General features: G+C 42.8%; 2 protein-coding genes across 4 annotated transcripts in view; both read right to left on the reverse strand.

Annotated features, from left to right (window-relative positions):
• The window catches only part of LY75 (lymphocyte antigen 75), a 50,251-nt gene extending 48,582 nt beyond the window's left edge, over positions 1 to 1,669 (reverse strand). For both annotated transcript variants that reach the window (XM_081005512.1, XM_081005511.1), the window contains exon 1: positions 1,413 to 1,669. In XM_081005512.1, the coding sequence (XP_080861638.1) occupies positions 1,413 to 1,533 (121 nt within the window). In that variant the 5' untranslated portion in view covers positions 1,534 to 1,669. The remainder of the gene's footprint in view (positions 1 to 1,412) is intronic.
• A 10,371-nt stretch (positions 1,670 to 12,040) lies between these two features.
• The window catches only part of PLA2R1 (phospholipase A2 receptor 1), a 71,168-nt gene continuing 69,412 nt past the window's right edge, over positions 12,041 to 13,796 (reverse strand). For both annotated transcript variants that reach the window (XM_081005658.1, XM_081005657.1), the window contains exons 29-30: positions 13,498 to 13,530; positions 12,041 to 13,387 (exon numbers count right to left, since the gene is read on the reverse strand). In XM_081005658.1, the coding sequence (XP_080861784.1) occupies positions 13,167 to 13,387; positions 13,498 to 13,530 (254 nt within the window). In that variant the 3' untranslated portion in view covers positions 12,041 to 13,166. The remainder of the gene's footprint in view (positions 13,388 to 13,497; positions 13,531 to 13,796) is intronic.

A 13,796-nucleotide genomic window follows, 5' to 3' on the forward strand; every position in this document is an offset into this window, starting at 1 on the left:
AACAGGTAAAGATTAAACAGGTGCAGGTGCTATTTTTGCACCATGGAAATGCAGTGAAATGAAAAATTGTAACCGCTAAACTTTCACAACCTTCTTTTCAAGCAGACATTGCCAGAGGTGGAGGAAGTGCCTCATCTCCCTTAGGAGAATTTGCTCTGTTGCCTGGAGGGGAAAGGAACAATCAACCTTCCTCCTGACTGTAGCCACCGAGCTCCTCAAGGTAGTTCCAACCGGTTTGTGGAATTCCCCTTCACCCACCCACGAACTGTCCTTTCTTTACTGTGAACTGGGTGGCAACTGGAGTCAGGCCAACCTTTGAGCCCCTGAGTCATGCTGCGGAAGGATTCTATTACGGAGGCTCCCCGGAGCATATACACAACTCCTGGAGAAAGAGCAAAAAGGGTGTGTGGGAAAGCCGTTGAAAAACGGAGGTGAAAAATGCACTTGGCAATCAGGACAACAGAAGAGGAAAAACGAAAGTCTTTCTTGCCCCGCCCACTCCAGCTTGCAGGATTAAAGCACCTTCTACTGCAGTAGCTGCTAGAGGAAATCGCCTCCACCCTATTGGTAGAAAGTAGGGCTCGAACTCCTACTGGCTCGGATCTCGAGAAGCTACGCTTCTGAGTTGACAGGATAAAGGTGCTCTGCAAACGCACTCGCGTTTTATATCCGTACTTCCCGGGGTTCCAGGCCGGAGCCCTTGGACGAAATGTGCAGGTTGCCCAGCTAAAAATAAAACACGGATTTCTGTCTAGTCACGGTTCCTTTCAAACGTAGCTCTTTCTGTCCAACGCAGGCGAAAAGAAGACATCCGTCCTACGCATCTGGGAAGACAAATGTGCTCCCCCCCACACTCTCACGTACTTCAGCAGGGGAAACCCACCCACCCACCACAGGGGAAAACCCCACTCGGGGCATTTCGGTTACTTCAGAAAATGCGGAACAAGCGAGGCACACTTTCAGTTTCGCAAGGCTTCGCTTCGGCGGTGCTGTCAGGGCTGACGTCCAGGGCCCCCGCTCGGCGCAAGGAGCGGAAGGGGGCGTCCCAATGCGGCGCAGAGCTGGCGGCCCCCCCCCCCCCCATTTTGAAGTAACCGAAATAACACGCCCGCGCACATTAGCAACTAAGGGGCCGGCCGCCCCCCTTTAGCAAAAAGCATCTGTTAAGTCTATGGAATATAACTGCGCCAAGGCGCGTCTCTTCCAAAAAAACCTCCCACCCCTCTAAGAAACTTGCACCGCGCCACAAGGAGGGGCTTCTCCCCAACAACCCTCGAGAACTTTGCGCGGGGATTTTTATTTTTTCCCGCCTTGCGGGGTTGCGCCAACGTTGGCTGGCACCAGGTTCCTCGGTCCCCAGACCGGGCGTAAAAGTGCGCGGCCAAGTTACCCGCCAGGCTGCGGTTCTTTACCTGGGGAGCAGCGCGCGCCGCAGCACAGCAAGGTGGCGAGCAGCAGGGGCGGCAGCAACAGCTGCAGCCCAGCTTCCCGGCAGGTGGTCGGCAGGAGATGCCGGCGCGCCCCCCTCCTCATCCTCCCCGCAGCGGACGGCAAAGTTGCAGCGGCAAGTGCGGAGACGGGCGGGCGCGACCGCCGCTTTCCCAGAGAAATGCTGCCCCTCTCCTCCTCCTCCTCCTCTGGGCGCTTCCCAGGCGCTCGGTCCCCGTCGCCGCCGCAGCGCCAATGACAACGGAGCGCAACCTATTGGCGGACGTCCAGGCCAATCAGGGTTTTTTTTCGCCTTGCCCTGGTGTTAAGGCGCAAGTTGTTGCCAGGAGAAGATAGGCCGAGCAGTGCGCGCCGATGGCGAGGAGTTGCTATATAAGCGCTTGTATCTCTCTCTCACACCCACGCCTTCGCCTTAAAGGGGCCTACGGCTGTAGATAAGGCGACGTCCCGCGATGAGAAGTTAAGATACCGAAAGCAAACAAGCTGCAACAGAAGAGTATTGCTCTGCAAGAGAGATGAACCCCAATACGTAGGAGTTTTAACGGTTTAGCAGCGAGGTAATAGGGCTGACAGAATATACTGTAGGTGCTGGGGTACTTGAGGAAGGTGGTATATACTGTATATAAACAGTGCTTTTTTCTGGAGGGACGCAGGGATATGCACCCTAAACCTTTTGTGAATCTTTGTACTTTTGTCCATTTACTGTATTTATTTTCCCCGATTTCAGCTATAAAATGGTGATTTTCTTGAGTCAAAATGAGAGTACCCCTAAACATTTTTTAAGAAAAAAAGCACTGTGTGTGTATTTGCAAGGTTGAGGCTCCTAGGCTATCCTCCCGCAGAGAGTTGCAGTAACAGACCTGTTTCTTTATAATGGCAGTCACAGTCCCATTTTAAATAGTTATAGGGAGGAGAAACCCCCCCCCCATCCCATTCCTTTATTCTGTAGGGTCACTTTTGTATTCTGGTTTAATGGCTCAATCCTAACTGTATAATCAGAGGTAAGTGCTACTGAATTCAGTGGGGCTTGCTTCCAAGGAAGTGGAACCTAACTAGGATAATTTCCAAAATTAATTACAGAATTGCAGCGTGCACAGTTCAAGCTTGCCACCCTTTCCCCTATTTCAAGGGCAAGTTCAGTATTCAGCAGATACTAAACTTAAAAACCTAATAGCAGGGAGGAAACCTAGTGCAGCTTTTGTCTAATTTTCAGGACAAGGTATGGGTTTCCTATGAAAGTACCATTACAGAGGGAGAATTCCTTCTTTGATTATTCCTCCACATCAGATTCTTCCCATGCATAGCCAGGTAGCATGGTCAAGAGTGAAGCATAAGGGTTGCCCCTTGTTGTTTGGATAGTCAGAAGCCACAGGCCACATGGGAGGAACCCAACCAATAGTTCATCCTCACATTTGTAACACACCTTCCGGAAACTGAAATTCCTCACACACCCTCAGTGGTAATGTCAAAGTGGGCTATTATGGCTGACCTACTAATAGCGGTGACAGCATTCTGGTCTTTTTACTGTTTTAATGACCCCTAGCATAGGGTTTGCCTTTTCCATAGCTGCCACAAACTGACTCCACACTGGGTCAATATATTCAGTGAGCTATCCACTACAACCACAAAGTCTTGCTCCTGGTCAGTCACCACCAGTTTATATCCCATGAATCACTTTACACTTGCTTACACTGAGTTTCATTTGCCATTTTATGGCACATTCACTCAGTTTGGAGAGTAAAGGCATTACCTGGGGGTACACCTCCTTGAGCACACCACTGTGGGACCTTCTGAGTAAACATGCATAGGATTGCATTAAAATAGTATGGCTGCAACTGATTAACTTGTTCGATCAAAGATTAACCTTTCGAGCAATTTATAAAGATGCTCCTGATTATTTGGGTAACTTGCATATGTGTGTGGGTATGTACTTTTTTTGGGGGGGGGGAATAATATAAGTACTGTATATACTTAGATAAATGCCAGGTGACATGTGTTATTTTGGGGGAAAAGACTCTTTTACAGAGAAGGGCTTTGCTCTTCCAAGATGTAGCACATTCATTAATCATCTAAAAACAAAAAAGTGCAATATTTTACATGTCCACTCAGAAGTAAGGCTATATAACATTTACCAGCTTAAAATACAGCTAGGCTGTTCAATTTGGATCAAAGCTGGTTTTGGGGAAGTGCATTAAAACACAGTATTTCATAAGAAATCACAGGGTAGATACAGTCTATATATGGATTGTGGCTAATGCCATGTGTACAACTGCTACCCAAAACAGTGGTGGGAGTACACTGGATGTATAGTAAACAAGACTGTGTACGTAGCTGCTATGTGTACACACTACTGCTTCTCAAACTCATGGATGGAGCGCACTGGATGCAAAGCCAAAAAGGGTGTGTACAAAGCCTAAATCGCATTGAACAGTGGAGCTTACTCCCAGGTAAATGGACATTGTACTGTACAGTGGTACCTTGGGTTACATACGCTTCACGTTACAGACTCCACTAACCCAGAAATATTACCTCGGGTTAAGAACTTTGCTTCAGGATGAGAACAGAAATCGTGCTCCGGCAGCGCGGCAGCAGCAGGAGGCCCCATTAGCTAAAGTGGTACCTCAGGTTAAGAACAGTTTCAGGTTAAGAACAGACCTCCAGAACGAATTAAGTTCTTAACCTGAGGTACCACTGCATTGCCATTTTAAGTTTCTTTACCCAGTTATCCGAGAGTAAACCTCATTGAACTCAGTGGGACTTCTGAATAGACATATATATCATAGCACTTTAAAGCTATTGGTTTTTTCATGTTCATATTTGTATAGTACAGTGGTATTTCTGGATGCGAATGGGATCCATTCCGGAGCCCCGTTTGCATCCAGAAGTGAATGCAACCTGCATCTGCGGGTCATGATTCGCCGCTTCTGCGCATGATGTCATTTTGACTGTCTGTGCATGTGTGAGTGGCGAAACCTGGAAGTAACGCGCTCCGTTACTTCCGGGTTGCCACGGAGCGCAACTTGAAAATACTTATCCTGAAGCATATTTATCCCGAGGTATGACTGTATTAGTTGATTAATTTATTAAATGGATTGATTAATCATTTAATTGTTTTATCGATCAAACAATTAAATCAACCAAGATTTCTGTAACGGGTTGAAGCCCTAACTGGAAGCCATGCACCTTAAGAGGCAAATCTAAACGTGCCAGGACTTTAGAATATGTTGGGTAATAATATTTTGGATAAAATGTCCCTTTTATGTCTCATAATTAGGGGCTGATAGCGAGACGGAAAAGAAGAACCCAGTCATTATATCTTTGTATCTAATAGGGCAAACATTCTCCTCTGTGTGGAGCTCATAATAAGATAAAGCCCTGGAAACAGCTAGTTGCAGTGCTGTAAAATTGAATTAGGAGGGACTGTGGAGCAGAAGGCTTGTTTACAGCATGCAAAGGATAATATTAAATATCTCTGCAAGGAACTAGATGACCATTTCCTAGGAAAACAGAGCTGTAATGAACAACTGTTGTTGAACAGCAGGGCAAACAATCAAACTGAATGTAATTAGCAACTCATATATGTGATATATAGAGTGATACGCAACATCATTCCAGCAGATGCAACAGGACTTTCTATTACTTACCTCCTGCAGCCCCCTAGAACTTTTCCTGTGGATTCTTGGAATATACAGCTGACTGCAACATACTAGATCTTCTGGTTTGACTGTGGCTTCTTAAATGCACTTTGGAGTAAAACATACCATCCTAAACAGGTTCAATTTCCCTATATATACTATTGCAAAAGCCTGTCATTAGGGCTTAATTAGCAAACGTGGAAGTACTGGTGCTAAAGCTGGTCATTTTCTCTTAAACGGAAGCCCTGCTGCATAATCCAATATATGCAAAACCTAGTTGTGGTTACGCAGTGGGGGGACTGGGTCCCCTTTACATGCTCAGGGTAACTCTTTTTGTTATTACTTTTCAAGCTCTAAAGTTGATGCTTGGCACCGAAAATTAGGTTGCTTGGGTGAGCCCTGGCTCACATTAAGCCTTGTCTTTTACCTCTGTGTTCTGCTTGGCCTCATTTAACCTCAGTTCATCAGTGTCAACAGTATTATTAAAGCTCACTGTAGTATTGGTATGGTTTACAGTATGTCTCATCAAATCAAAGAAGGAAAGAGAACCATTTTTGTATTACTGAGATGACTTAGATGTAATTGCTCCAGTCCATCATCCCTAATTGCTGTTGTCAGACGCTACAGAGGAGCACAACAGGGGTAAGGAGGGAGAACTTATGCCTGAAGAAAGGAAAGGATGAAAATGAGATGACATTCAAAATATCAAGCATGAGCGTGCAAGGAACTCAGGAATAAAGGAGACACTCTCTCTTTGGGAGTGATTGTGGGGAGTTTCTGCAACATTTCCCAGCAAGTCTTAACCTTACTAAGATATATACACACACAGAGGGAGACTTTTTTTCTTATGACATTCAGTTCAGTTTTATTTATTTGCGCTATTGGACGTGAGCAAAAATAAGATAAGATATGGAATTTAATCTAGCATCTACTAAATTCATAAAAACAAACTGGGCAAAATGCCATTATTCATTTTACAAGCAATCAACTCCTATTCGGATACTGTGCAAAAAAATAAATTATGTGATTTCCTAGAGACCATTAAATTACAGAACACAAAAACCAATCTCAAATTTATTCATTTGCTTAAAACACTGTGTTTATTTAAATTACTGCTGCTATGTGGTTCGCATGAACATATATCTCTCTTTTGCAGCTAATGACACAGTTGGTAGAAAATAAATAAATAAATAAGCAAATTCCAGTAATAATTTAATTTAAAATGCATTCTTGATTTTCCATGGAATTTTATTTTGATTTTTTAATAATAATAATAATAATAATTTATTTATTTATACCCCACCCATCTGACTGGGGTATAAAACCTACAGATAAGAAAATACATGTCCACCAATACAACAAGATACATAGTCACCTCTCTTTTCTTGTTTTAACGTTCATTTTAATCCCTGGAAAACATATCAAGAAAATTAGGCCTTCCAGATTATCTGTAATTTGCATATAATTTTGAACATAAGTGATATGTGAAGTTTTGAAAGGGCAATTCAAAATTTTATTTCCGCAAAAGTAAAACAATAAAACTTCACAGCTGAAGGACAGGACTACGTTTTTCCTATTCCCTCTGTTTTAAACGAGGCAGACAGTGCTGAAAAGAACTCAACCATTTATTGTAGCTTATTATTATACCTGTTTCACAATTACATTCTCTCTCTCTCTCTCCCATACCCACCCCATAGACTCACAGACACACAGAGCTAAACAAATCAGAGCCTGCATCTTTAGAGACTAAATGTCCTCACCCTCTTGAATTTCATCAAGGCTTTCTGAAACAAAGGCTTTAAACAAATGATTTCATCTGCAGGGAGGCTCTTGAGAAGAGGCACCCTTGTGTATGCAATGCTACAACCAGGCTTTGCTATTTGCCCTTGGACATGCATTTTGTTGCTGCTGCAGTGAAGAGTTTTTATGGGAATGGTCAGGACCTTTGCACAAACACATAGAAAACCTTTTAATAAGAATTAATAGAAGCTAACTGTATAATCCTGATTTGCTTGCACAAAGTTTACAGTGATGTTAGATTATATCCGGTCTTTATTGAGCATACATGTTCTTCTTAATCATTCATTCCAACCCATACTTTTCAATTAATTTCCATGTCATCTTCCAAAATGCAAAAGATCTGGCCTATTAAAGGTGCCTGGTTTATGTGTTTTACTGGTTTTTATGTTATGCCCAGTGTGGCAGAAATAGTCACACTGTCCTAAATCCACCACTGTTGCTGAGTGGAGCAAGCAGGGGAAGGAACCCCTGTCCCCAGTGTAAATATATCTATATTCATATCTATACTTTTAGTACCAAGTACTCACATTCTCCCATTTGAGGTTTCTGGCAATGGCATCTTAACATTTCATTTATCTGCCTTGGTCGTGCTGGTTGATGATATCTCAGCGGCCTTTGATACAATCGACCATAACATCCTTCTGGACCGTCTAGAGGGGCTGGGAGCTGGGGCACTGTCATACAGTGGTTCCGCTTCTGTGTCCAGAAAGTGGTGGTGGGGGATGAGTGTTCAGACCCCTGGGCCCTCACTTGTGGGGTGCCTCAGGGTTCCATCCTCCCCCCATGCTTTTTAACATCTATATGAAGCCCTGGGAGAGATCATCAGGGGGTTGGACTGGGTGTCCATCAATATGCAGATGATACCCAGCTCTACCTCTTTTAAATCAGAACCAGTGAAGGCGGTGAGGGTCCTGTGCGAGTGCCTGGAGGCAGTTGGAGGATAGATGGTGGCTAATGGATTGTGGTTGAATCCTGACAAGACAGAAGTACTGTTCTTGGGGGACAGGGGGCGGGCTGGTGTGGAGGACTCCCTGGTCCTGAATGGGGTAATTGTGCTCCTGAGGGACGAGGTGTGCAGCCTGGGAGTCATTTTGGACTCACAGCTGTCCATGGAGGCACAGATCAATTCTGTATCCAGGACAGCTGTCTACCAGCTCCATCTGGTATGCAGGCTGAGACCCTACCTGCCCGCAGACTGTCTCGCCAGAGTAGTGCATGCTCTAGTTATCTCCCACTTGGACTACTGCAATGTTCTCTACGTGGGCTACCTTTGAAGGTGACCTTGAAACTACAACAAATCCAGAATGCGGCAGCTAGACTGGTGACTGGGGGCAGCCACCGAGAACAAATAACACCAATCTCGAAAGACCTACATTGGCTCACAGTACGTTTCTGAGCACAATTCAAAGTGTTGGTGTTGACCTTTAAAGCCCTAAACGGCCTCAGCCCAGTATACCTAAAGGAACGTCTCCACCCCCATCATTCTGCCCGGATGCTGAGGTCCAGCGCCGAGGGCCTTCTGGCGGTTCCCTCACTGCGAGAAGCAAAGCTACAGGGATCCAGGCAGAGGGCTTTCTCGGTAGTGGCGCCCTCCCTGTGGAACGTCCTCCCACCAGATGTCAAAGAGATAAACAACTACCTGATATTTAGAAGACATCTGAAGGCAGCCTGTTCAGGGAAGTTTTTAATGTGTGATATTTTAGAGTATTTTTAATCTTTGTTGGAAGCCACCCAGAGTGGCTGGGGAACAAATTAATAATAATAATAATAATAATAATAATAATAATAATAATAATAATGTTATCTTTAATTGTTCTTTTAGTATGCAGTTTTTTCTATGAACATTTGTTTCTATATACTCAGTCGCATGTTTAACTCAACCATGATTATGAAGACCTGAAGCTTTGCCATCAACGCTGCACAAGGATGGGATGCAATGCCTTTCGTGTATTGAAACTGCTATGGAAATTATGACTAATTATTACTATTGAACAAACCTGTGATGTGACTGTGGAAATAGGCAGGCATTTCTAACCTATGTGTTTAAGAAATTCATGTTCCATCACATGTCAGTGTTGTGGAGGCTTCAGCTTGGTAGTGTGTTTGATGCTCAGTCAAGCATGACAGCATCAAGCCATTCGAAATGAAGAGCAGAAAAAAACATCATTGAAATCTATATGTGAAGCGACGCTGATTACAGAATGCATCTTATCTTTAGTTCACGAAGTCAGCATTTGTGGGGGACTCTCATCGCATCTGAAGCTCAACGAAGTACCATAACATTCTAGTTTTCTGAATCTCAGTTCTGTTAGAATCTCCCAGCTTTAACCTATGAAGAATTATCAGGTTCCCAGCTAGGAGAATAAAAGGAAGAAAACGTGTTGACTTTTGCCTTGGGGTACTGGTTGTGTGTGTACCAATTGACAACTGCTGGGCACTTAAACTTCTGTTCTACAAATCAACGCATCCCGTAACTAGAATTTTAATAACCATAGTCTTCTGGACTAAATATGAAGAAAAATAAAATTACACTTAGCCTTTCATCATCATCATCATCATCATCATCAAAACCAGTGCTATATTATGAAAATCATGGGTCCCGTACAAGGCAGCAGAGAGGGCCCTCATTAATTGGTAAATTTTCAGGGGGCCAATAGTACACTGCTCCAGTGCTATATTATAAAAACCAAGGGCTCCAGGAGAGTGGTCTATTTTTTTAGTCTATTTGGTCTGCAAACAATAAGTAGACAACTACTTCATTTTCGGCCAACTGTATTTCGGCACATATTTAGACCAGTCAAAGTAGCCTCTGATGTAGTCTGTTGTCATTACCCAATAAAACATTTGCATTTCTATTCTGTCTTTAATAGAAATTAAGCTTTACTGAAAGCCTGAGACTCCACTTTTAATAAAAGTACATGAAGTTTTGAAGGTTTCATTCCCTAATAAGTCTTCTGCCTCTGTTCAACCACCCAATTGAACAGAGTGCCAGTAACTGCACTTTTTGCAACACAACATGTGAGCAAAATATCAACAGGTCAGTACACTGAAGGGCTGAATATAATCCAAGCAGTTTGCCCCACCACTTTGGGGTGGAAAATACTCCAAACCTGCCCACCAAAAGTCAATGCAAAAAGGAGATAACATGGGCTGAAAATGCGTAACACATAACTCCTTATACCTTGCAGCATAAAGTGCCCCAAACTGGCAAAACATATAATAAAAGTAAAATAATCAAAGAAGCCTGAAAGAGAGATGATGAAATCTTGTAAAGTGTAGTATAGTGTAGCAGTCTTTATTTTTCAAATTAAACAACTTGCATACAAATACATCATTGGTACAAGTCTGACATAAAAATGGTTTTGGCAGGCATCTCAGTAAAAAGAGAAGATGCTACTGTGCAATTCGGGTGAGAGCAAGGGGAAGAGAAGATTTGTTGTCGTTCAAGAGGAAATGCTTAGCTTTACAATGCTTTCTAAAACCCTCAGTTTTGCACGTAGACAAAAAGCATTAAAAGAGCTCTGCTAGATCAGGCTAAAGTCCCATCTAGTCCAGCATCCTGTTCTCACAGTTGCCAGAAGCCTATAAGTTGGATGTGTGACATAAAAGGTAAAGGTAAAGGGACCCCTGACCGTTAGGTCCAGTCGTGACTGACTGTGGGGCTGCGGCGCTCATCTCGCTTTATTGGCCGAGGGAGCCGGCGTACAGCTTCTGGGTCATGTGGCCAGCATGACTAAGATGCTTCTGGCGAACCAGAGCAGCACACAGAAACGTCGTTTACCTTGCCGATGGAGTGGTACCTATTTATCTACTTACACTTTGACGTGCTTTCGAACTGCTAGGTTGGCAGGAGCAGGGACCGAGCAACAGGAGCTCACCCGACCGAGCAACAGGAGCTCACCCCGTGGCGGGGATTCGAACTGCCGACCTTCCGATCGGCAAGCCCTAGGCTCTGTGGTTTAGACCACAGCGCCACCCATGTCCCATGTGTGACATAATTAATACTTATTATACAGAGGCATACTGCCTCTAGGAGTGGAAGCATCCTCCTCCATGAATTTGTCTAATCTGCATTTGAAGCCATCTACATGGATAGCCTTCAGTACATCTTGGAGAGAATTCCATAGTTAAAGTACTTCTTCACATAACTCAGAGTTATCTTCTCTGCCCTTAAACTTCCAACGGCCTTTGCTATTTGAGTACAACACAAACATGTATAAACAACTAAGCAGGTGAAATCACCAACCTCAATTAAAATTTAAGAACTATACAATTTAAAACTCAATGCATTGTTGTGGCCCTTATTTTAGTTGGGGTTTCTAAAGAATTTTGCAGTTTTTGCTGTCGGGCTTGTTTTGATTTCCAGTGAGAAAAGTCACATAATAATCAGCTGGACACTCTGACTGGGACAATAATAATGGAATGACGAGCAAGACAAAAGCACATCAACCAGTTTCAGCTCTGCTGCCTCCACATGAAGACTTCTTTAGCTTCATTAGATGGTCCCAAGTTCTAGTATTATGAATAAGGCTTATCCACTTTTCCCATACCACTCAAAGTTATATATGTCTATCATGAGCCCCGCCTTACTCACTTTCTTCCTCCAAAGAGCCCCGAAAGTTCACTTAGTAGATGCTAAAGAAGTCTTTGCCAACCTGGTGCTCTACAAATATTTTAGACTTCAACTCCCATCAGCCCTAGCCAGGGTTTGTAGTCCCAAACATCTGGATTTATAGTCCAAAACACATGGAAGGCTGTGTGAACAGAGATTGAAGATCTGGGCATGCACTCTTGTGAACTTTAATTAATACTTTTTAAATGAATTAATCCAGCTGTGAATACACGCTTTATAACAATAACATCTGCTTCCTTGTGAAAACACTGAATGACAAATATCTGTGGGTCCTATTTGATGTCACTGTGTCCTGAGATTTTAGCATTTGTGAAACTGACTTATGTGTAATCAATGTAGTCTTGAAATGATTCCTTCTCCTGCCAAACAAATTAGTCAGTCTCTCCACAAAGGAAGTAGTAGTCAAGCAACATGCTTTAGAAGCAGCTTATCCAATATTTACTATACTTCTTATCTGATGAAATAGCCACACTTAAGTTGACCAGAAGAACAGCTTGGTCTGCAGTGGTTTTTTTCTTTTCCTTTTCCCCCTCTTCCCTCTTGATGCAAACTTTTCTGCCTGGAGGACCCACTCCATTAGTACTTTACCACTAAAGCATAGGACATTAATTTCATGCGACATGCTGCTTAAGTGTTCTCATTTCCCATCTGGCTAGAACAATTATTATTCTGACTTGGAAGGCTATGTCTGTGACACATCTTCCTTAACTTGGGAATGCATAGTTCTCTGAGGAGAGCAAATAAGAATGGAGCTCTTTAACCCCAGGGGTGTTATTTTTTGGGGTGGGAATGAGGAACTGTATTATATGAGAACAAGCTTTAGCAACACAACTCTCTTGTTACAGTAGTCGCTTTGCAGTTTCAGAACTAATCAGTTTTTACAATTTCTGTTGAAAGGACAATGGGCTAACCTCCTCCTCTTTCCTTCCTTGGAAGAAAGTGCCTCACGTCCCTAAAACCAAAAAGATAACTTGCTTTTGTATTAGTTTCTTTAGCTCAGACATGTTTTCACACACATTATTATTAGAAGCTTTATGAAAGAAGGCACATGAAGGGTATGTAGAAACCATAGCTGATGAGCACTGAGGAGAAACAAACTCAGCCCACTCCAAACCACAACAGTGGAGAGTTGTTATGATGCACCTTTCACAGACCCTTTCACACACGGAAATAAGAGAATTATAGTCCATGGAAGAGGAGAATAATAAGACATGGGGTGCTGGTATTTTGAATCCTAAGGATTTTGATTCCAGCAGCATCACAGAAGGTCATGTTCTTCAAGATATCATCTTTAGACGTCACTCAATGGCTGCTTACTAAAGAGTCTTGCGCTGGAGAACCTTGTGCTTGATCTCGACTCTTCCAGTGGGTTTACTGGACGATAAATATCAATAGCATCGTATCTGCTTCAAGTCTGTGCACTACTTCCAGAGTTTTCAGCCCATATATAGCAATGAACATATAACATGGTGTAGGCTGTAGCAGGTCTCTTCCATTCTTGATCAGTCAAAAGCTGATTACAAAAGGGTATAGGCACACAATGATCTGATCTTACGTTGTGTTAAGAACACGAAATTGATTTTAATTGTACAGGCTGAATATATAATATTTTGTATTAAATGAATGTGTTCTTGGTCCTTACTGCTGTATCATTGAATTTCATCATTTTTCTCAAGATTGCAAATGAGGATGCTTTCTTCAATGGCTGGAGTGTCAGAGTTCGCTTCTTCTGGACAAGCACTTCTCAGCTGCAGCATCCTTCTACAGAGATGGGTGGGTTTGTTCAAGCACCACCAACATGCAAATATAGCACTGGCAGCTATCACAAATGTCAATAATACCACCAAGACCACAATTCTACGGTACAGTACTGGGAAAGGTGAAGGAGGAGAGGAGAAAACATCAAGTGAAATAACACTACGTTTTGTTTTAGCTTCAATTTCTCTGACTCAGATATAGCAAAGTTATTACAAAACATACCTTTAACGGGCTGTACTGAAATTTCATGATAAGCTGAAAAATAATAACCCAGAATTGAACAGTGTACAAGAGTGGGCTTGCACAATTAACTGCTTAAATAGTTATACACAGAAGATATTAGTCTGTAGTCATCAAGTCAAGTCTCACATTTAATAAATTCATGAAAAAAGAATTTGAGAACCAAGGAACAAATCTGGCCAGGCAATAACATCAATACCTTAACTAAAAATGGTCCAGCTAAAGAACATTTTATCAACAATTAACCATTCATTCTTCTAGCAACAAAAATGCTTTTGATT

Source organism: Podarcis pityusensis, assembly GCF_964106645.2.
Source record: "Podarcis pityusensis genome assembly, chromosome: 1".
Lineage (NCBI taxonomy): Eukaryota > Metazoa > Chordata > Lepidosauria > Squamata > Lacertidae > Podarcis > Podarcis pityusensis.